At 39.0% G+C, this 21,476-nt stretch overlaps 1 protein-coding gene across 1 annotated transcript in view; it reads left to right on the top strand.

Moving 5' to 3' along the window:
* Positions 1-21,476, top strand: part of CLVS2 (clavesin 2) — a 71,075-nt gene that overhangs the window by 42,732 nt on the left and 6,867 nt on the right. The window contains exons 3-4 of the mRNA XM_048491896.1: positions 10,793-10,903; positions 20,446-20,666. Of these exons, the coding sequence (XP_048347853.1) occupies positions 10,793-10,903; positions 20,446-20,666 (332 nt within the window). The remainder of the gene's footprint in view (positions 1-10,792; positions 10,904-20,445; positions 20,667-21,476) is intronic.

Here is a 21,476-nt window from a genome sequence, read left to right as displayed (position 1 = left end):
CTATGCTGTTTTTGTCCAGTTCTGCAGAGACTGAAACTAAGCTGGCAGTACAGACAGTAGAGAAATAAATGCACTTTGCTGAAATAAATTAGTGCTCTTCAAAAGCATAAGTGCAAATGTATTTGCAGATGGCGTTCCACCCAATTTCTAAAAACTATATGCTCTGTGTTATTATTTATCAGGCATTTCAACAGTAGACTGGAACAGCAACTAAACTCTGTAATTATGTATTTAAACAGCAGGCGATAACTGCTCCAGAATAGCCATTAAAGCCTGTCTGATCAATAGTGTGTAACTTTTTGAATGTTTACTGATGTAAAGCCCATAAACATATAAATTTATGTCTTGTGGGATAGTGTTCTGTTCTTTTTTAATTAAGGCATGCATCTGTAGATAGAAAGTCATTTGATTCAACTCTTTTTTTACCAGATCTCTCCCCCCACCCTCAGTTAGGGGATGAAATAGTTAGTTTATATATTCATAGAGTTCTAAAGAATCCAGAGACCACAACGTGCAGCAGGGCAATCCACCAGCACCCCATAGATCAGTTTAGCTAGTCCATATTGTGTCTCAAATGGGGAATAGGTGAAGACATTTAGAAGCCAGTACCTCATTATAATTTATAATTTTTGTAAGGTGTGCATGTATAAATCTTGTGCAATTGTTTTTTCCATTAAGCAAATATAACCACTTCTGGCATCTTTGCACACATTTACTTTTCTTGGCTATTTAGGATGTCAAGCAAAATCTACAACCATATATAAGGGAGTTTAGAAAGGCAGGAGAAATTACTTCTGTTAGATCTTCAGCAGATTCGATAAGATAACTGCTCTTATTTTCCCAAAGTGTCCAATTCAAAGCACTTAGGAGTGTTGGAGGGTATATGTCTAGCCACCAGGATGTAGATTGTATCCAGAGAAGAGAAACATTGTCAGTAACCCAGCTTTATGAAACTAGAAAACAGGATAATTGATACCTCAAAGCTTGACTATGGTGGTATTTTAGAATCATAAAAAATCCAAAGTTTGTCTTGTATTAAACAGCCAGCATTAAGTGGAGTAAAAGGAAATGGCTATTAGTTTACAGTGTGTTTACCTTCGATGTGACCCTACAACTGTAGGGCTTGCACTCAATGAGTAGCAATGCCACGTGTTATCGCTAGAGGGTTTTTTTTGGGGGGGGGGGTACTTAAGAAAACCAGGTCAGGTTTGAAGCCAATCCCAGTAAGCTCTGTCCTGCACAGCAAAGAGCAGGGAACATCTGATATACTGTGCAATCTGCCAGTAACTCAAAGATTTTTTCTGTTTCCTTTGCAGCTAGTATCTATCAAGCTTACACAGTCCTTATTCTGTTGCTTTAAACTTAAGTTAAAAGAAGGGATGACAAATAGTAATGATAATAATAATACTAATCAGAAAGTAAAATGGTCTGTTTTCTTACATACAAAGAGATTAGGGTGAAACCATTCATAGCTATAAACTGATCCCTCCCCCAAAATAGACAATAGCATTTTTCTTCTGCTGTGACTTTTCACCTGTTATTAACTCACTGAAGCATTTGACTGCTTGCTTCTTCTGTGTTTCTGTCTGTGCGAAGGGTGTGAGAGTGCCTTTTTGTGACATAATCTCTAGACTGCTTCACCACCTGCATCTTCTGTCAATGACATTTCACCATAACTGGTGTCTATTTGCATCAAGGAGAGCAATATTTATTGTGTTTCAACTTGTCAGATGGCCTCGCTGAAGGAGGCTGCCTTCAGCTGGTAAGAATATGCTTCTTCTCACAATGACTTGACTGTTCAATTAACATATTATAGTTCTTATTCTGGAATTACATCTTCACTCTCAAAGTATGCTAGAGACACAGATGATAAGGAGCATGTTAGTGTAATTTTTCTTGTGTTGCAGCCTTGGATCTTCATTCAGCTGTAGCCATGGACAACCAGTTGCATGCAACAACTAGTTACGGATGATGCACTTGATTCACCTATTTCTGTGGCTTGGTTGCCCTGGAAATTTCTGCTGATGGAAGGCATCTCCTTCAGTGGAGCTTGACTTTCTCACCTCACCTGCTCACTGGAGCCCAAAAATGCATCTCCCCAAATGCTGTCCTTCGGGAACAGGGAATCCCTAGGAGGAGCATGAGAAGACTTCTGTAGCAGCAGGAGAGACTCAGAGAAAATTCACCCCTCCTTCTATGTGTGGAAATCCTTTGCAGAATCAAACACCATGTCAGCATCAGTTGAAGTGAAGCTTGCAGGCATTATTGATAATTCCTTCATGAGATTAAGTCTACACAGTAAAGAGAGTCTTCTCTATTGTAATGGCTTGTCCTTGGAGAAACCTTCCCAAGGAAGTTGGGAAGACTGTGTGTGTATGTTACATGAGTTCTGAAATGTTCTTTTTGATCTGCTCTCCCTCACATCCTGCAGTGACTGTATGCAAAAAAAACCCAAACCCTTTTGGTGCTGTCCTCCCAGAGGCAGTGTTGTGTAGTAGTTAGGGAAGGTGAACTCTAATCTAAAAAAACAGGTTTGATTCCCCACTCCTCCACATGAAGCTTTATGGTTGGCTAGTTTCTCAGAACTCTCTAACCCCCACCTACCTCACAAGGTGTTTGTTGTGGGGAGAGGAAAGGAAGGAGTTTGTAAGCCACTTGGAGACTCCTTAGGTTGAGAAAAGCAGGGAATACATCCAAAATCCTCCTCCTCCTCCCATTCTTCTTGATTTCTCTGTTACCTCTGGCAGTCTGCTGCTCACAAATTTGTCTCAAGAGATTTTTCTACTATTTTAGCTGTAAAGAGGGGAGGGTTTTAACACCTTGGGATGTTAGATAAGAGGTGCCTATGTTTTGTTATGATTGCCTTAACAGGGTATGTACATGGTATTGTGTGTCAGGGGAATTATCATTCTATCTCCGTGGTGGTGAACCTTTGGCAGTCCAGATGTTATGGACTACAATTCCCATCAGCCCCTGCCAGTATGGCCAATTGGCCAGGCTGATGGGAATTGTAGTCCATAACATCTGGAGTGCCAAAGGTTCACCACCACTGTTCTATCTGTACTTTGTTCTTTGATGTTTAGGGTAAACAGAGTTGTCCTTGTTGTGTTTTTGTCCCTGAACTATGCTCATTTTAATATTCTAGAAGAGTAACCCCTTTCTGCAAGTTGGTTCATCAGTATCCCAGCCTATGAAAGTCCAGATCTGCATTGCAGTTCCTCTTAAGTCTTAATGGTTGAGAATATAGTTTCTTTTTAAATGATATGGATGGAAACTATCTCCTGCTGAATAGGAATTGGCATCTTTGGGCTTTCTGTAGACATCTATCTGTAAGGTAGATACCTGGCTGTCAGAAAATGCACTTTAACTTTATCAAAGATTGTGCTGTATATGGTACTGAGCAACTGACCAAAATTAACAAGAGACACCTTGGTTCCCTCCCAAATCTTAAAGATATCATCAAGGCACTACAACAGCTCTGACAAAGGCGGAGCAATAGTCATCTGGGGAAAAGAAGATTATATTACAGAGACCTATAGACAACTGAACCACCCTATGCACTATGCTAGAAGCACAGGGAATCCCTCTAAGCAGATTAAGAAAGGAATAGTATGGAACTTTTAAATCACATAAATATTATTCAATTTCATACAGAGGATTTGGTGTTTATTACTTTAGATGTGATGTTGCTTTACACCAATATTGCACAAGTTGAGGCCCTGGAAATACTTTGGGAGATGTTAGAGAAAAGAGATCAACACTACAACCCCCAACATCTGTTCTTTGTCATATTGCAGAGCTATGCCTAAATATTGTTTCCAGTTTAAAAAATTGTATGCAATCTTTTTGTGTATACCATATAATAAATATAATTATTTTGTTATACATTTTATAGTTTTTAGCTCAACCTTTGATGCTTCCTATATTTTTTGTAGTTGAGTTCTCCCCCCCCCTTTTTTGGGTGTTGGACCAGCTGTAAACCTCTTTTTAAAAACTGAGGTTACGTTTACTATTTCCAATCATTCAGCACAGAGGAAGATTTTAACAAATTACATATACTTGTTAGTAGATCAACAGTTCCATATTTTTCTTTAAGAACCCTCTAGTATATGCCATCTGGACCTGCGGACTAATCAGTTTTCAGTCTGCATAGTAATCCTAGAAGTTCTTCATATATCCACATTTCTTCATATATCCTTTCTTAAAACAGTAGTTCCAGCCTGGGTATATGCCCCACAACTTCAGCAGTGAAAACAGATGTAGATAATTCATTGAATTTCTTTGCCATTCCCCCTTTCTTAAGCAGATATTTTATTGCTTAGTTATCCAAAGGCCTAAATACTTCCCTACCCAGTTTCCTGCTGCTGATATATTTGAATAAATGTTTGTTGTTTGTCTTAATGCTTTTGGTCATCCACTTCCAAAATTCTCTTTTTGCTCTCCTTGTTGTCAACTTACATTTGTTTTTCCAGAGTTTGTGCTCAAGAAGCCTTTTATGCAGTATGGTATATTCTCTTTCTCTCCCTCTGTGTGTGTGTGTGTGGGGGGGGGGGGGTTCTGTTTGCATGAACGCTGAACTAAATTTCATTGTGGTCACAGTTCCCAACTAGTATAACAAAATTTACACCAAGCACCAGGTCTTGAGCTCTGCTCAGAATCAAGTCCAAAGTTGCTATACCTGTTGTTGACTGTGACCAGCTGCTCTTATTTAGGATATCTAGAAAGCTTGTTTCTGTGGCATGACTCAAGCACATATTTGTCTAGTCAATGTGAGGGTAGATTATTGCAACATTGTCCTCTTTAGTCACCACCCTTATTTCTTTTTCCATCTTGAAGTCTGCCTCCTGATTTTGGTCAGGGGGACAATAATATACCCCCTTTTTTGAAATAAGTAACACTTAGGACCTGATATCCTACCCAGAGTGATTCTGAGAGTTTCTTCTCCTAATATTATCTAGCTTACTTGACTGTATTCTGTCTTGGATATATAAGGCAACAGGGACTTCTAGCATTGGCTCACAGGCACCTGTACCTCATTTCTCTTTCTAAGGATCTCTGTCCCCCACAGTTGTCCAGTTTTCTCACATGGCCCTTCCTTTACTGCAACAACCTCATTCTCAATTTCTAGTTCTCTCCCATCAATATTTTACCAACAATTACCACGCTGTCCTTTTGGAATGAATTGCTATGGACCAGAGACCATTCAGCTCCTGTCAGCTTTCCCCATATGTTAGTTTAAAAGCTGCTTTCCCACCTTTTTGATATTATGTGCTGGCAGCCTGATTGGGTCAGGGATGAGGCAAATGTATGTGCCAAACAAAGCAAAGAGCGTGGTTTGCATTTTTATCTGTGACAACACTTTCAGCAGCGGTTTTTCACACTTAAAATGCCATGAAACTATTGCTAATGATAGTGTGAAACACAGTTATCAAGTTAAGAAGTGTCTGTGTCTCAAATAATGAGCTAAACAAAACACTTTAAAACTAAATAAACTAGTGAGGAACTTTTTTAATTTATCAAGTAAATTGTTCAAGAATTAGGAAAAAGATAATATACTGACTGTATTGTATACAGTGCCTGTCTCAAGTCAGAATGATGTGTGTGTAGTTTGTTATCTATTTGTTGGTCTTTTGAAAAGGAATTCTTAGGGCACAGGAATGTCAAAATGCCTTGTTGCGTCTAACTAATTTTAAACAAAGCTTGTGAATATAGCAGATGGGATATATAACATGTGAAACAACCCCTTATTTATAGTTTCTGTTTGTGTGGCACATTGAATATAAATGTGGTATAATAGTTGGAATGTCAAGTTAGGATATGGGAGACCAGGTATTGAATCCCCTCTCTGCCATAGAAGCTTGCTGTGAGGCCTTGGTCTTGTCACACCTCTGCCTTTTTTCTGTGACATTGTGATGTCTCCCTTAAAAAATTTTTTTCTCCCTTTGGTATGCAATTAGAACTGCTAACGGAAGATGTCCCACCATAGCAGGAGGTCTGGAAGCCTTAGACCTCTGTTTACCATCCCGGTACAGGAACTGCAAGCCAAACACAAAAAGGACTATTGAACCAAACTACCATGTAATGGAACAACGGGAAATATGAGATGACATTTGTTTCAACTGCTAAATATCATGTCCATGTATATCATATTTTTAGTCTTTCCAAATGCTATTTGCAATGTTTTGCAATCATGCTTTGCTACTGTATGGTCATGAATATTCAGCAATTTCTTTGATGAATATTTTAATAACTGGATTTCTTTCTTTATCTTTTTTTTATACCCTGCCTAGGAAGGAGGTTTGTTGTTATCAAGGTTCTGCTGAAATTTACCATACAAAATTCCGGATCTTTTATCTCTACTCATAATTGTGTTGTAATTTTTCTCCCATGAAACTTGGGCAATGCAAACTGTCTGCACATTTGGATTCTCTGTTGCGGAAGGCTTCCACCCTTTCTATTGCACAGAACATGCAAAACAGAAATATTCTGGGGAACATTGGATCTATCATCTTGCTTTTGTGTGTTGTGGTACATTATGCATTTGTTTGCATCATTGTCCGGTTTTGTAATCCTAGTCCTATTGCATTGTTTCTTGGATAATGTATGCTGTCTTGTTGAATTATTTTTGTACTCCATCATGAGTCTCAGTGAGAAAGGTGGGCTATAAATAAAGCAAGTAAATAGATAAATAAATTGCAACACTGAGAAGGTATGCTATAATTAAGCTAAATGTGACAAACAGCATAGGAATGTAGCATCCCTGCAGGTTGTGAAAATATGAAGAGCTGTGTACTCAGAGAACTTGGACTTACTGTGAAGGTGTCTTCTCTTCAGTGGGGCAAAATCATCCAGCTGATGGGGTCACACACCCCAATAGTGCAGGCAGGGCTATGCAAATTTGTATAGTGCCTCCTGGACTCTAGAGAGCCAGTTTTTCCAGTTGTCCCAGAGCCCTAGATTCTTATACTTTCCTGTAGCTCAAGTTTTATTATTTCCAACACCCCTTCAGGCAGAATCTAGATGACTTTGCCCCACTGAAGAGAGGACACCTTCATGGTAAGTCCAATGTGTCATTTCTCCTTCAGTGGAGCTTCAATCATCCAGGCTGATTATATGCCTAAACTGGAATGCAAGGTGGGAAACAGACAGAGAGAAGAGTAGATGATTGTCCAGCCCTTGTGGTTCTACCTCCTCTCCCCAGAGATACCTCAACAGAAATGGTTGGTCCCAACTGTACGTTGGTTTTCCTCTTTTTTGGCCCCAGCTAAGTGACCTGTCAGAAAACATGTCAGAGAACAAATTTCCAAACCATTAGCCAAAGATGCCTGCGCACTCAGAATGCCTTCTACCTGGGCTCTGGCATAGACTGGATTGTGGCTGCATGACATGCCAGCTGTGCCTGGGCAACTCTCTGTGTTTTTAGTAATATTGTCTTATCCAGCATATGATTTGAATCAAGATCACACAATAAATTATCTGTCCCCAGACTATGAACCCAGTAAGGATGAACATATGAAGCTACCTTCTGCTGAGTCAGACCATCAGTCTGTCATAGTCAGCACTGTCTGCCCAGACCGGCAGCGGCTCTGCAGGGTCTTAGGGTCAGGTCTTTCACATAATCTACTGCCTAGTTCTTTAAATGGATATGCCAGGGACTGAACCTGGGACTTTCTGAATGCCAAGCAGATGTTCTACCACTGAGCTACGGTCTTAGATAGCACTGCAGGGGCCTTGATAGATAGGAAAGCTATCTATCCATGTGACATCTTCATCGCAAGCCTATTCCATCTATCTAATGCATCCTTAAAACCATTCCTTCATCCTAAGAAGAATGGTTCCTGAGTATAATGCAACCATTGGAGTGTCCCTCAAAGGATCCTACAGGTTTCCGCAGCCTCTGCAATTAACATCCAGTATTTCCTGAAGAAGGGCTTAGGCCTGAGCTGGTTCTCTCATCCTTAAGAACCTTGATAGAATATCAAGTAGGGGAGAACCTGATAGATGTTAGATCAGTGTGACTGATTAACCCACACTGAAGGGTTAATGTGTTTTCTAAGGTGCAGATTAGCTGGCCTAGCAACAACAAGCCAAAGTATAAAGCACACTCCTTATTTGGAGATACCACCTGATTGGCTGGGAGAAGGCACAGTTCGCCTAGAGCCTCAGGTAGGGGGAGCTAGAAGTGCTGGTTATATATAAACAGGAGAAAGCCTGTCAGAGTGACACACTTGAAATCTGAATTGTTTGGATCTTGATCTAAAGAGAAGTTTGACTTTGTCAGCAAGAGCTCTTTGAGCAGTGAAAAGCTTTGTTAAGATGAGGTGAATCTAAGTCTGTGGAAGATGACCCGCACCTTAGCATCCAGTCAGAGTGTATCTGTCAGTACACAGTTCCATCCAGTCTGGGAGTGAAGTCCAGAGGGTAGTGAAACCCAATTAGCCATGCTGGCAGGGGCTGATGGGAATTGTAGTCCATAACATCTGGAGTGCCAAAGGTTTGCCACCCCAGCCTTAGAGCCTGTGGGGGAAAGAAAGGGTGAGTTAGTGACTGCTTTCTCTGCTTCGCCGTCTCCTGCCTTCTTCTCTGCCGCCCCCTTTCAGCTGCTTTCTGTGCCTCTTTGTCTTTTCCTCCACCACCTCTCATCCCGTTCACCCTCCACAGCTCCGAGCTTATTCCCTCTCCCCAGACCCACCTCGTCCCTCCTTAAAAAGCCTCCCAAAGGCTTCTGGGGTGCTCCTTTCCCCCAATTGCGGCTCCTTTGCTGGCTCAGCACCCCACCTCCCCATGGACCTTTCCCACCCTTGACTTATATGCGAGTCAATAAGGTTTCCCAGTTCTTCAAGGCAAAATTAAGTGCCTCGACTTATATGCGGGTCGACTTATACGTGAGTATATACGGTATCTAGTAATTGGTGTGGCAACCCCTCTTTTAGGGAACCACCAAAAGGATTCCACTTGGAACATCCCGGAGGAGTCCACCTTCTCTGGCCACTTTCTTTCCTCCTGAACAGGATCCTGTACCTTCAGGAGATAGGCAGAGATCGAGACCCCCAGTATCACTACTGGTCACCTCTGTGTAGGGCAAAATGCTCCACAAAGAGTACCCTGTTTTGTAGCCTGGGAGAAGATTGTGAAGCAGAGGAATTGGCCTCTCTCCCATCAGTATCCCCTTCAACTTGCCTAGTGAGTCTATGGGTCCCACTCCCAACAGTGAGAGCCTCATCCTTCAACCATGAGGAGTTGACTCAGTATGGGGAGGTAGGTATGGCCCAATGTGTGCGTTGATCCCCGCCCCCAGGAAAAGCCCTTCAGGAGGATTTAGTATGATGAAAACAAAGGGGGGTGGGCAGAATCGGTACAGATGCCATTTCAGAAGTTCTGTGTTCTGCTTTACTCCCTTCTCAGTGGCCTAACTAGACTTACACTCTGCCACCTGTCATAGCTGATGCCTTTTTGCTAAATAGAGATAACTTATTCCTTGCAGTAGAGAGCCCACACATATGGGGAGGCGGGGGGAACAGCCACTTGTTGGCTTCTTCCCTTCATGAGCAGGATAATCCCCTTCATACAATCCAAGCCTCAGTGTGAAAGGGAGTGAGAATTCGAGAAGAAGATAGTAGCAAACTTTGTCCTCTAACTAGAAACATTCATGATACAGTCTCTTTGTACAAATTGTAAGACACAGGCCTGTCCATCTAGCAGAAACCCCACTTTTCCCCTTCCCCCACTAAATTTTATTTTTATGCTTGAACTGTGTGAAGAGGTCTCTTGAAGGAATGAAAGAAAAATGTTGATTGACCCAAACAGAGAGAATGCAGCAGACAGCAGGTGGCAATGTTTGCATACAGAATTAAATGTTAAGATTTTATTTCTAGCTATGAGGACTAGTAACTTGTGTTTTAATATGAAAGCTAAGATTCCAAGGTTCCAGACCCGTTACAAGATTCCTCACAGATTGTGTGAGCTGCCCACTAGTGCAGTAGAAACAATTATTGGTTACAAAATTGGTTTGTACAGTTGAATTTCCATTTTTTAAAAATGTTTCTTTACTAATTGTATATGGAGGAACAGCCAAAAACAGTTCAGAAAGAATCTCAGTGGAGAAACTAACTTCTGTGCATGTAAGTTGGACAGCAGTCAAAATAAATATTGGGTACATATTAACCTGCGAAGTGAACTGACCTTTTTCCTTTCTTGGTTTTTTTTTAGCTGTTTGAAAATGTGGAAAAGATAATATGTAACATAAAAAGAGAATAATGGTACCAATTGCTGTGAAATTTAAAGAGGAAAGAAAGTGAAACATAAGGAGGAGGCACATACGTTGAGAGCAAAAATTACAGTCTAAAATGGAAATAAATGGAATTGTGTGGAACCCAAAAATGTCATCTGTATTAGAATTCTTGAACCATTCTCAGGAAATTGGGAGCCTTAGATATTATTTTCCTTGAAGGTAGACTGAAATCCTGTGCTTTGTGCATTGCCTCAAAGCTGTGTGTTATTGTTTTTGCCTTCTTAGCTTAAAATAACACATGGATCCATTTTAGTATGAAGAATGTTGCTGACACACAAAATGTTGTGATGGAAATGATACACTCTTGGACTTGAGTTGAGGAGACCTGGATTTTAACAGTTGCTTAGCTGCAATTGTACAGTGTAGTCTCTCAGCCAAATCTATATTCTAGGTTGTTGCAAGGATGAAGTAGAAAATTCTTTGGATGGAGTGCAGATTACAAATATGATGAATGAAGGAAACCAGCCTAACACTGCTTTTGGTTTTTATATCCTTTCCCAGGACAGTTTTCCAGCTCGCTTTGGAGGAATTCATTTTGTTAATCAGCCATGGTACATCCATGCCCTCTACACAGTTATACGACCTTTTCTGAAGGAAAAGACAAGGAAAAGGGTATTTATCCTCTTCTTAATTTTCATGCTTTTGAAAAGTGATACATTGATCATGTTGAAAAATAAGTGCGACTGTCATGTATAGTTCTACTCCTTTCTCGTACAAGATGCCAGCCCTGCATAAGGAGCTTTCAGTGCTACATTGAGAGAGGCCTGAATGTCCATGAATTGGGATGCTTTGCAATATTAATTATTTTTAAAAGCTTAAGAATAACCATAGACATGCCCAGTACTAAATAATTTTAGGTAATAATGTAACGAAAGCCTTTAAAAGAGTTTCAGCTATTAGGACTTGATCTTCAAAAGCTTTCAAAAACTGACTCAACATGACAGTTGCCCAGATCAGAGATGCTGTTGTTCAGACATATACTTTTATGGGAAATCATGTAAGAACTGACTCCAAGAAATGTTATTCAAGCTTTTAACCTGCCCCCCATCCCCCACCGGTGGCCAGGGGGCATCTGTCATCCTACTGTTCCTTGATTTGAGCCATGTAACATTAAGAGTAGACGTTTCAGATGCTGATGCAATGTGCTTTCACAAACCACTCCTTGGGCGATTCCGCACACGAGCAAAATAAGTTTGACCCAGTTCCCTGAGAAGGGTACTAACCTAGGTCGAAGCCATTGTTGTTCTCCACTGCAACCAGCTTGATCCCAGCTCAGAGGGCGGAATCATCCTGTGCCTCTTCGCCACTCTGTTCTGATTGGCTACTGTGCTACGACCATGTTCCATCTATCCCCACACACATTATTAAAAAAACTGCCACAGGAATGGAGGAACCAAGGTGCCGTTTTTTGCTTGGCCAGCTGTATGCATGCCCGAAACACTCAGCTGTGATTGGCTGAATGGGGGACTCCTGGCACCAGAGATTCTTCACTTTACTGGAATCGAGCTGAGTTTGAGCGTGGTTCCCTGAAAAAGTAGTAGTTCCCAACTGGAGTTGGAAATTTGATCGTTACACGGGGCGAAGCTGGTACAAAACCACGTTGATCCCAGTGGTTGTGCGGAGCACTTAGGTCAAATGCAGCTCGAACTTAGGTCGATAGCGCAAGTGCGGAATTGACCCTTGACATTCTACGCTCATGTATGCTTTCAAATATCTGTTGAAGGAGTACCTGCTTATTTACTTACAAAACCATTTGAACACACCCTTTAATTTCATATAGAATCTCCAAGGTATTGTACACAAAAGTGTTTGTGTGTGTGTGTATATATATATATGTTTATATGTAAGCATTTGAACTATATATATAAGCATTTGAACAATATATATAAGCATTTGAACTTCTTTTGCCAGAATTAAGCATAGTCAGTACTGCAGGCACCATTATCGCCTACGTCGCCCTCACGATCAGTCACCCCACCCAGCCCACCAGTTTCCAAAAAGGTGGAGGCATCCCTCTAGTCCCACAGGCTGCTGGAAGGAGAAACCACCTTCCCCCACCAGGGTCAAAACAACCAACATTCCACACTACTGAGAAAGCTGCAATAGCAGGTGGCTAATGAGCTGATAATGAGTCTGAGAGAAGGGAAAGGGGGAGGCAGTTCTGAACAGATAGCCTGAATGTGCCCAGGTCCTGGGCGGAAGGTGAAACATGGCAGGATCAACCAGAGGCTGATCATGACAACTGGTTCCCAACCATTTTGGTATGGTGACCCACAAATTCAAATTTACTAGATATGTCAACCCATTGATTTACTGTCACATAAATTTTGGACTGTAGAGTTTTGACAGCCATTTTTTCATGCATTTTAACTGCAAGTTTGCCTGTTTTATAACCGTTACTGAAGCTTAAGTTATTCAAGCAAAAATTTACTTAACACACCTATTAATGTGGAATTTGGTGAAATATTTATTGCACTTAAATAATTTATTCACAATTTTTATGAAAATGTAAGAGCACAACTATTGGATTGCAAGTTACAGCTTCAAGAGCTATAAAAATTATAGAAATATCTTGTTGAACCTTGAGGGCTGCCAGATCTATTTATTCTTTGACCATGTAAAATTTCATTTTAAAAAAGCACCAAGAACTAATGCATCATCTTTCCGGTGCGATTTCCGGTGGAGAGAGGAGCTTCGAGAACGGTCGGAGCGTGAGAGGCACATTAAACAGTCCTTTACAGTTGGCAAAGGCTGCAATTTATTTCAGAGCTCAGGTATAAAGAGCTCTGCGAAGGGTTTCGTGCGGGTAGAAGTCTGAAGAGACGACGGGCACACCCAGCACGGCGCGGACGACGGAGGCGGTGAGTTCCCGGGGCTCCGGAACGCCGCAGCCCGAGTGCCTAGAGACCAGCAGCCCCGCGAAGTGAGGCACCAAGGTGGGGTGTCGAAGAGCGGTGAGCACTTTGGCGAACGGAGGGCGAATTCCGGGGGTGCGGGAGCCCTGTTCGTCACTCACAAGCGCCACGGGGTGCAGGGGCGTTGCCTCAAAAACTTTCTCCCTAGCAACATCTCCCGAATGTGTCTAAAGCCAATAGGCGTAACTCTGCCAAACGCACCGCCGAATAAGAAGAGTCTAGCCAACTGATTTTGTTTAAGTTCGGAATCTGTGCATACTTATTGACTTTTAGAGAGCTGAATAAAGCTCAAAAGTTGAACTGCTTTATAACAGACTTGTTAGTCAGAGACTTGTGCCATACCCCTGTGCCTTTAAGTGCCTTAAATCTACTTCTATGCGGGAGGGCATAAGAAACCAAAGATGACGCCTAGAAAACAGAACCAGAGAACTCAGCCCACAGCCCAAACAAACACCCCTGATAAGCTTGCTATCAGCGAGGTTCTGGCCAAACTGGATCGAATCACTGACACAATTATAGAAACCAATGACAAAGTTAAAAAGATAGAAGAAGACCTAATTGGAATAAAAACTGAAGTCAAAAAAATAGGAACTTTAGAACGTGGTATGAACCAGATGATTGATGAAATGAAACATATGGACCAGAGACTAGAAGGTGTCGAAAATAGAATTGAAAAATTGGAAACAGACAGAGACTCTTCTTTGGATGACAACCTCTGGCTGGAGATGAAACACAAAGAAAAGTTTCTGAGATTCAGGAAGCTTCCAGAACAGGAAAATGAAGATTTAACAACTAGAATGGTGAATGCCTTAGCAGAATTTCTGGGAAAAACAAACAAAGAAGTGGAACAAGAAATAGATGAGATCTACAGGATCAACTCTAAAGTAGCGAGGGAGAGAAATCTCCCAAGAGACATCATTGTCTCTTTCCTAAAGAAATCTTTTAGAAATGAAATCCTCCACAAACATTATGATGGGAGACTTAAAGTGGGAGGGATAGAAATTATTATTCTTAAGGAAATACCTGCTAAAATATTAAACTCTAGAAGAGAATATATAGACTTAACAGCTACTCTTCAGAAGAAGAACATCTACTATAAATGGGAATTTCCTGATGGTTTATCTTTTCAGTTCAAGGGAAGCAGGAAATTCATATCGAACAAACCCGAGGCACTGGAGTTCTTGAAAAAGTTTAAGAAAGAACTGAAATAAGTGGTACTTAATATCTGAACTAACTAACCTCTTTGGTTGGTTTTAACCTTTTTTGTTTTTGTACATAACTTTTTGGTTTTCAAAATTAACTTCTGATTAATAAATAATGAACATTATTACATGGAATGTTAATGGATGTAACAATCCGGTTAAAAGGGAAAAAAATATTTTTTTAATTATTTATATAAAAGAAAAAGAAGCTCTATATAGTTTGTTTTGCAAAGAGACCCATGTCTTGGCCTAAAGAATACTGGCTTACTTAAAAATTTGAAACTTGGAAAAGAATTTGCTTAGCATAGCCAGAGAGAAGGCAAAGAAAGCTGGAGTGGTGATTTATGTTAAAGATATTTTTGAACCTTACCTAGTTGGTAAAGACCCAGAGAAGATTCGATTTCTTTTGGTAACTGTAAATTGATATAAATGCAGGTTGAAAATTTTTTGTTAGTTGGTGTTTTACAGCTCCTAACTCAAACAAAATGAATTTATATGGAAAATTATTTGATTTGGTTATGGAATTTTTGGACTGAATGCACGAGGAGTCTCTTATTTATAAGGTGATATATGAATGGAGTTGTTAATGTTGATTTAGACAAATACTATGGAGGGAAACCAGCATCCTCAATGGATCAAGGAAAGTTACCTAAAAATTTTTTTTGAAGGTTTAGAAATGTTTAATTTGGTAGATATTTGGCGTTTCAAACATCCCAAAGAAAAAGACTTTACGTTTTTTTCTTCTCAATTTCATACAGGTACTCGGATAGATATGATGCTAATATCTCAATCGCTTACCAAGTGGGTTAAGGAGGCGGAAATTTTGGGTTGTACCATGACTAATCATAAGCCTATGCTTCTAAAAATTAATTGGAAAGAAGCAAATCGTGAGCTTAGACGGTTTTTGGACAATAGATTATTACTAGATGAAGACATCTTAGACGATTGCAAAGAAAAAATTAAGGAGTTCTTCATGATTAATACTGAAGATAGATTTCCCAAAAAATTAATCTGGGATGCATTTAAAGCATTTGTTAGGGGAATCCTAACCAGTCATAAAATTAGGAAGAAAAAAGAAGTGAATATGGCTATATCAAACATAGAAACACAAATAAAAGACAAAAGAAAAGACAACAAATGATGATTAAAAGGTGGAGATAGGAATTAAATAGAACAAGCTATTGCAATTCTAAAACAACAATTTTACCAAATACAGCTCACAAAGAGACACCTATATAGACAAGGAATATAAATTTAAGAGACAAACCTTCCTGCAGGCTGATAAATGAAACAGATGGTTTGCATGGAAACTGAAAGAAAGAAGGCAGAAAAAATGATACCTAAAATTAAAATGTAAAATGAACAACTTATTACACTGACAATGAGGCAAATTAAGGAGGAATTCCACAAATTCTATTCTAAACTGTTATCAGAGAAAAAAAGTCTATCTGAGTGGAGAGAGGCGATATACACAAATTAGCTCCTTGGTTTAGAATAGAACCCTATACAAACTAAATTCAGGATTTTTTTTTGAGCGAAAATGATTACAAAGAGGAAGAAATTTTTTGGGGCAATTGAGAACCTAAAATTGAACAAAACCCCTGGGCCTGACGGCTTGACGAGCAAGCCTATTCCATACAGAAATTTGCTACTTGAGAAGAAATAATTGAATTTCTAGAGAAATTGTTTAATGATATACCAGAACAAGGTATACCTACAGATTCATGAAACATGTGCTAACGTTTCTCTTATACAAAAGAAGGTAAAAGATAAAAGAAACTGACATGCATGGAAATTATAGATCTATTTCATTGATCTAACATCGATTACTTAAAATTTTTGCTAAAAATTTTTGGCTGATAGAATCCAAAAAAAAGTCATGGTGAAATTATACCCCACGATCAAGCAGGTTTTGCCAAAGCGGCACATGAAAAGACAACACAAGAATAATTATTAACATTATAGACTATTTACTTGAAACCATCGAGACTTAGCTGGCCCTTCTTTTTTCTGGACATACTAAAAAAGCCTTCGATAGTCTAAGTGGGGACTGAGTTATAGGGGTATTGTAGAGGAAACAAGTTGGCGAGAAATTTACTAAGTGGATAGAAAAGAATCTATACAGACCAATTACATGAGGATAATAATTAATGGAGAAAGAACTCGAGAATGCCAAATACACCGTGGCACCCGTCAAGGATGCCCCCTATCTCCCTTATTATTTATTCTGGTTTTTGAATTGCTTATTGACAAAATTAGAGGGGATAAGCAAATTCAAGGAGTCAGGATTAAAAAAGAGAACTATAAAATTAGAGCATTCGCATGAATGACCTTTGTTATAATTTTAGAAGATCCATTACAAAGTCTAAAATACATAAAAAGAACACCTAGATCTTTATAGTAAGAATTTCAGGTTTAGAAGTTAATAAAGAAAAGATCTTGGTGAAAAAATATGAAAAAAAGCAAAGAAAGAGAATAATTTTGTGAGAGCTCAAGGGGGGGGGGGGATTTCCCAGAAAGTCAAATATCTAGGAGTTTACTTAACTCCAACCAATTTAAATCTTTATGAAAATAACTATGAAGTGCTATGGAAAAAAGATTAAAAGCAGATTTTTACTAGATGGAATGAAACTCCAACTGTCTATTATAGGTAAGAAATAACAGCTTTAAAGATGTATGTCATCCTAAAATTACTATTTCTTTCCCAGCATCTGCTCATTATCAAAACTAACAAAACCATTTAAAATATGGCAAAAAAGACTTATTAAAATTTTTTGTGGGGAGAAAAAAAAAAAGCCGAGGGTTAAGCTACAAAACACTTGAAGTGACTCTGTAGACAGAGGGAGGAATGGCTGCACCCTAATAACATAAGGATATATTATGAAGCTACTAGTTTAACATGGTTAAAAAGAATGGTTCATATTGAAAAAATAATAATTTACTTACCCTAGAAGAAGCCGACCTAAGATTTGGTATTCATGCCTACTTGTGGTATGGCAAAAGAAAAGATTAATAAACAATTCCTACACCACCCTTTCAGATTTGCCATTTTTTTTAGGACTTGGCAGAAATACAGAAAGTTATTATATAGAAATACTCCAATGTGGCTTTCCCCACATGAAGCCCTATTAAACAGGAAACAACTTAGAAAGGGATGAAACTTAAGTATGTGACTTATTAGAAAAAGAAATCCCCATGAGGGGAATACAAAATGGAAAGCTTAAATCAATCGCAAACCTTCATAAAGAAGGATGGAAAGTTAGCTGGTGGTTATATCACCAAATTCATAATATATTCACTAAAGAAATCAAGTCCCCTTGGAATCAAGGGGAAAAAGATATACTAGAACAAGAATTGATAAAGAAAGATGATTATTTAATTAAGAGAATGTATAAGATTTGTTTACAGCTAGAACAGGAAGACGAACCTGTCAAAGACTATATGGTCAATTAGGGCAAAGACCTGGAGCCATCCAATAATGTTTGATGATTAGGGAAAATACACATGGAAGCTAGGGTTGGAAATTCACAAACAGTAGTTATATTATTAAAGAAAATGTGTTTTAAAGAAATTAGATTTAGATGGTATCTTCAAGCCAACCCAAATATCAAAAAATTACAAAGAGGAAACCAAGCGGTATGTTGGGAAATCTGCACGGTTCTTCAAATGGGTAACATTTTTTTTCACCAGTCAGGTGGGCTTGCCCAAGAATAAAAATGTTTGGACTCAAATCCATAAACAAGAAGTTGAAAAAAATGCTTAGAATACCACTAAAAAATGTAAACCCTGGAGTTGTATCTATTGGGAATGTGGTAGTAAAATAACTGATAAAGAAAAAAATGTGATATTCCAATATCTGGCAACAGCAGCCAGACTGGTACTTGCGAAGAACTGGAAAAATTCAAATATTCCAACCTTGTTTGATTGGCATTTGAAAATGTTAGGAGGCTTATAAAAAAGATTGCTCAACTTCAAAGAGGAACGAAATACTAGAAAAAAACCTATAATTTAAAAAAATCAATTGGGATCAATGGAATAATTACTTAGAACAAAAATACGGCTGTCCCAAAGGCTCTTAAATAGGAATGGATCACGTAATTGTATATAACAACATTAATGTATGTACAGATAGAAATAGAAGCCAAAGAAGACGAATATAAATTTGCTGAACGATTATCTTTTATTGTTTGAAGAAATGTAAATACAGATTGGAAATGTAAACCTTCTTTCTTTTCTCTCCCTTATTCTCTTCTTTATTTCTTTTTCTCTTTCTCCTGTTCCCTATTCTCTTCCCTTCCACTTATTATTTCTCACTTATTTCTCTTCTTTTTCTTCAATATTACACCATCTTCGCTCTTTTTCTTTTCTTTTAATTGGGGGATTTAAATGTAAAGATTACTATAATATCTTGATTATTTGTATTTGTAAAAAACCCCAATAAAAATCTGAAAATGCAAAAAAAAAAAAAAGAACTAATGCATCTCTTCCGCATCCCTGTCAGATTGCACAGTCTTATGCATATCTACAGTCTTATGCAAAGTAGATTGAAAGTGCATTATTCTGCATGTTTGGAAAGGGCCTCTGAGATACATTGCTGAAGTCATAACAACTGGAATTTGATTAAGGTAAAATATGTAATGTCTATGGTGTGCAGTTCAGATCTCACTCAGCAGAATATTTTAAAAAACTTTGCAGGGATACAGTGCTTTGCTTTAGAGTTCTGAAACATAAAAGAAGCTATGTTCTCGAAAGCATTTTCTAATTTTTCTCTTTCTTTTCAAAAACAATGTAGTTTTCCTCAGTCTCATGTTTGATTTTTTTTTCATCTGGAAAATAAACTTGGAGAAATTTCAGTATGCTTACAAAACCATGATTCTTGATTCTTTTTAGACAATCAAAAGCCATCTTGAAGATTTGTTTGTATTTTATCTTAAGGATCCGCCAAAACAGTTCTAGATGCATAACATTTATTTCAGTAAAAGAAATAGTGGAAGACATCCAGATTTTAAAATTGCAGCAAGTATTTATTTATTTATTTATTTATTTATTTATTTATTTATTTATTTATTTGCTTTTTATACCGCCCTATCCCCGAGGGGCTCCATATGACTTCCAATAATCTAGGAACTTGAACTAGTTATAAAACTGCAGCTAATTCTCCCCTTTTGTCCAGCATTTTTGTGTAATGTGTATATATATGAAGCTATTATCCATGATACTGTTTTTAGCTTTCTGCTTTATATAGCAGATCCTTTTTCCAACTCCATATAACCATCTCTTTTTGAAGGTCCAGCCTATTTTAAAGGAGGGTGGAGCTGAGTGTGAGAAACACAATCTGAGAACTCCTTGGATATGTATAAGTTGAAACATTGTTTTTTTAATCCCTTACCCAAAGGTTGATCCTGCTGATTGCAAAACAAAGGTGTTCATATGAGCATGTGGTCCCTAACTTCCCCTCCACCCACTAGCTCACTGTGACCCATAGAAAGACAGTGTTAGGGTGAGGATGTAGTAGGAGGGGAAGTCAGGCAAACGTGCTCCCTGCCCCCCTCCTTGTACTAGTGAATTAATCTGAGTAGAACAAGCTCTCCTCTTGTACAAAAGGCAAGTAGTGATTTCACATCAACATGATTCCCCCGCCTCACCGCAGCCTCCTCTGTGCTATGGCATTTTGTCTGCAAACATTCCTAAATCACCAGCATTGCCTTTTCAGCTGCCTCAGTGGGCTGCAGGATAAAGGGGATGGTGGGGAAGATACCCCAAAATACCGACAAATCACTGGATCCAACCCATCATTTTTAATAATTCCATACTGTGTCTTTCCTTTTAACCCAATTGCATTTTGCTTGTCTTTTCATGTTATCGGGATAAAGCCGCTTGTTTAGTAGTGTGTGTTGTTCAGATATAACACCTTTTGTGGAAAAGATATTGACCCTGTGGTTGTATCATGTAGCTGGACTTCAGTTTTTTAAAAAAGTTTTTTGTGTGCTTCTGCCAGCCTTTCTGAGGACAGTGTTTTTGTCTCTTATTTTAAAAGATATTTCTCCATGGGAATAACCTCAACAGCCTGCACCAGCTGATCCATCCTGAGATTCTGCCTTCCGAATTTGGAGGGATGCTGCCCCCCTATGACATGGGAACGTGGGCAAGAACACTACTAGATCATGAATATGATGATGACAGTGAATACAGTGTGGATTCCTTCAACACTTCTGCAAAAGAAGCAGAAAAGGATCTGTCTCCCAAATCCATGAAAAGGTAATTCACTTGAAACCCTAAAGTCCAGTGACACAATGTATAACAAACTTCTCTCTGTGATACACCTCTGAAGATGCCAGCCACAGATGCAGGCGAAATGTTAGGAACAAGATCTACCAGACCACGACCACACAGCCCAGAAAACTCACACAACCAATAAGTCAAGATTATTGGAAGATGTACTATTGTCAAAGTAGGACTCATAGGACAGGAATGTAGGTAAATCTTTAGTCTGCCCCTGCTTTTCTCACTTCCAGTGAAATGTCAGAAGAGGGAATATTTACATGATTCCTGAAAAGCAATGTGAATCCCAGAATTAAGGATAGCTGTGGTGGAGCTAAACAGATTCCCCATTCAGATGTTACAGTGGAAACTTAAAAAGTGAAATTGGAAATGGCAGTCAGTCAGACAGGCATGCCCTCATTTGTCATACTTAACCAATTTGCTTCTACAGTGACATCTTTGCAATCAGTGTCATGCCCCCAGAGACACCCTCACTATTTTCCGTATTTAAGACTCAGTTGTACCCTTAGTTGGAATGGGTTTAGTTGCTTTATGTACAACATTCTGTGGGAGGGAACCTTAGTTAGACCCTGTCCCCTTAAGAAGCCCTCTAGAGGCATTAGCAGTTCCTATTTTTACAGTTTGTTTTTAGTTCAGGTGTCTGGGGAAGGCTGGAGACAATAATATCTCAGACGTTAAAGGTGCAAAAGATCTATAATATTTTAAGTAATCCAGTTTCAACAAAATTGCAAGGAAACAGAGTCCAAGTAGAGGACACCGGGAGATCTCAGAAGCAATTCAAGGAGC

Source organism: Sphaerodactylus townsendi, linkage group LG01 (genome assembly GCF_021028975.2).
Source record: "Sphaerodactylus townsendi isolate TG3544 linkage group LG01, MPM_Stown_v2.3, whole genome shotgun sequence".
In the NCBI taxonomy this organism is placed as follows: Eukaryota; Metazoa; Chordata; class Lepidosauria; order Squamata; family Sphaerodactylidae; genus Sphaerodactylus; species Sphaerodactylus townsendi.
Note: the sequence above shows the minus strand (reverse complement) of the source record. Positions and strands in the feature narration are given on the sequence as shown.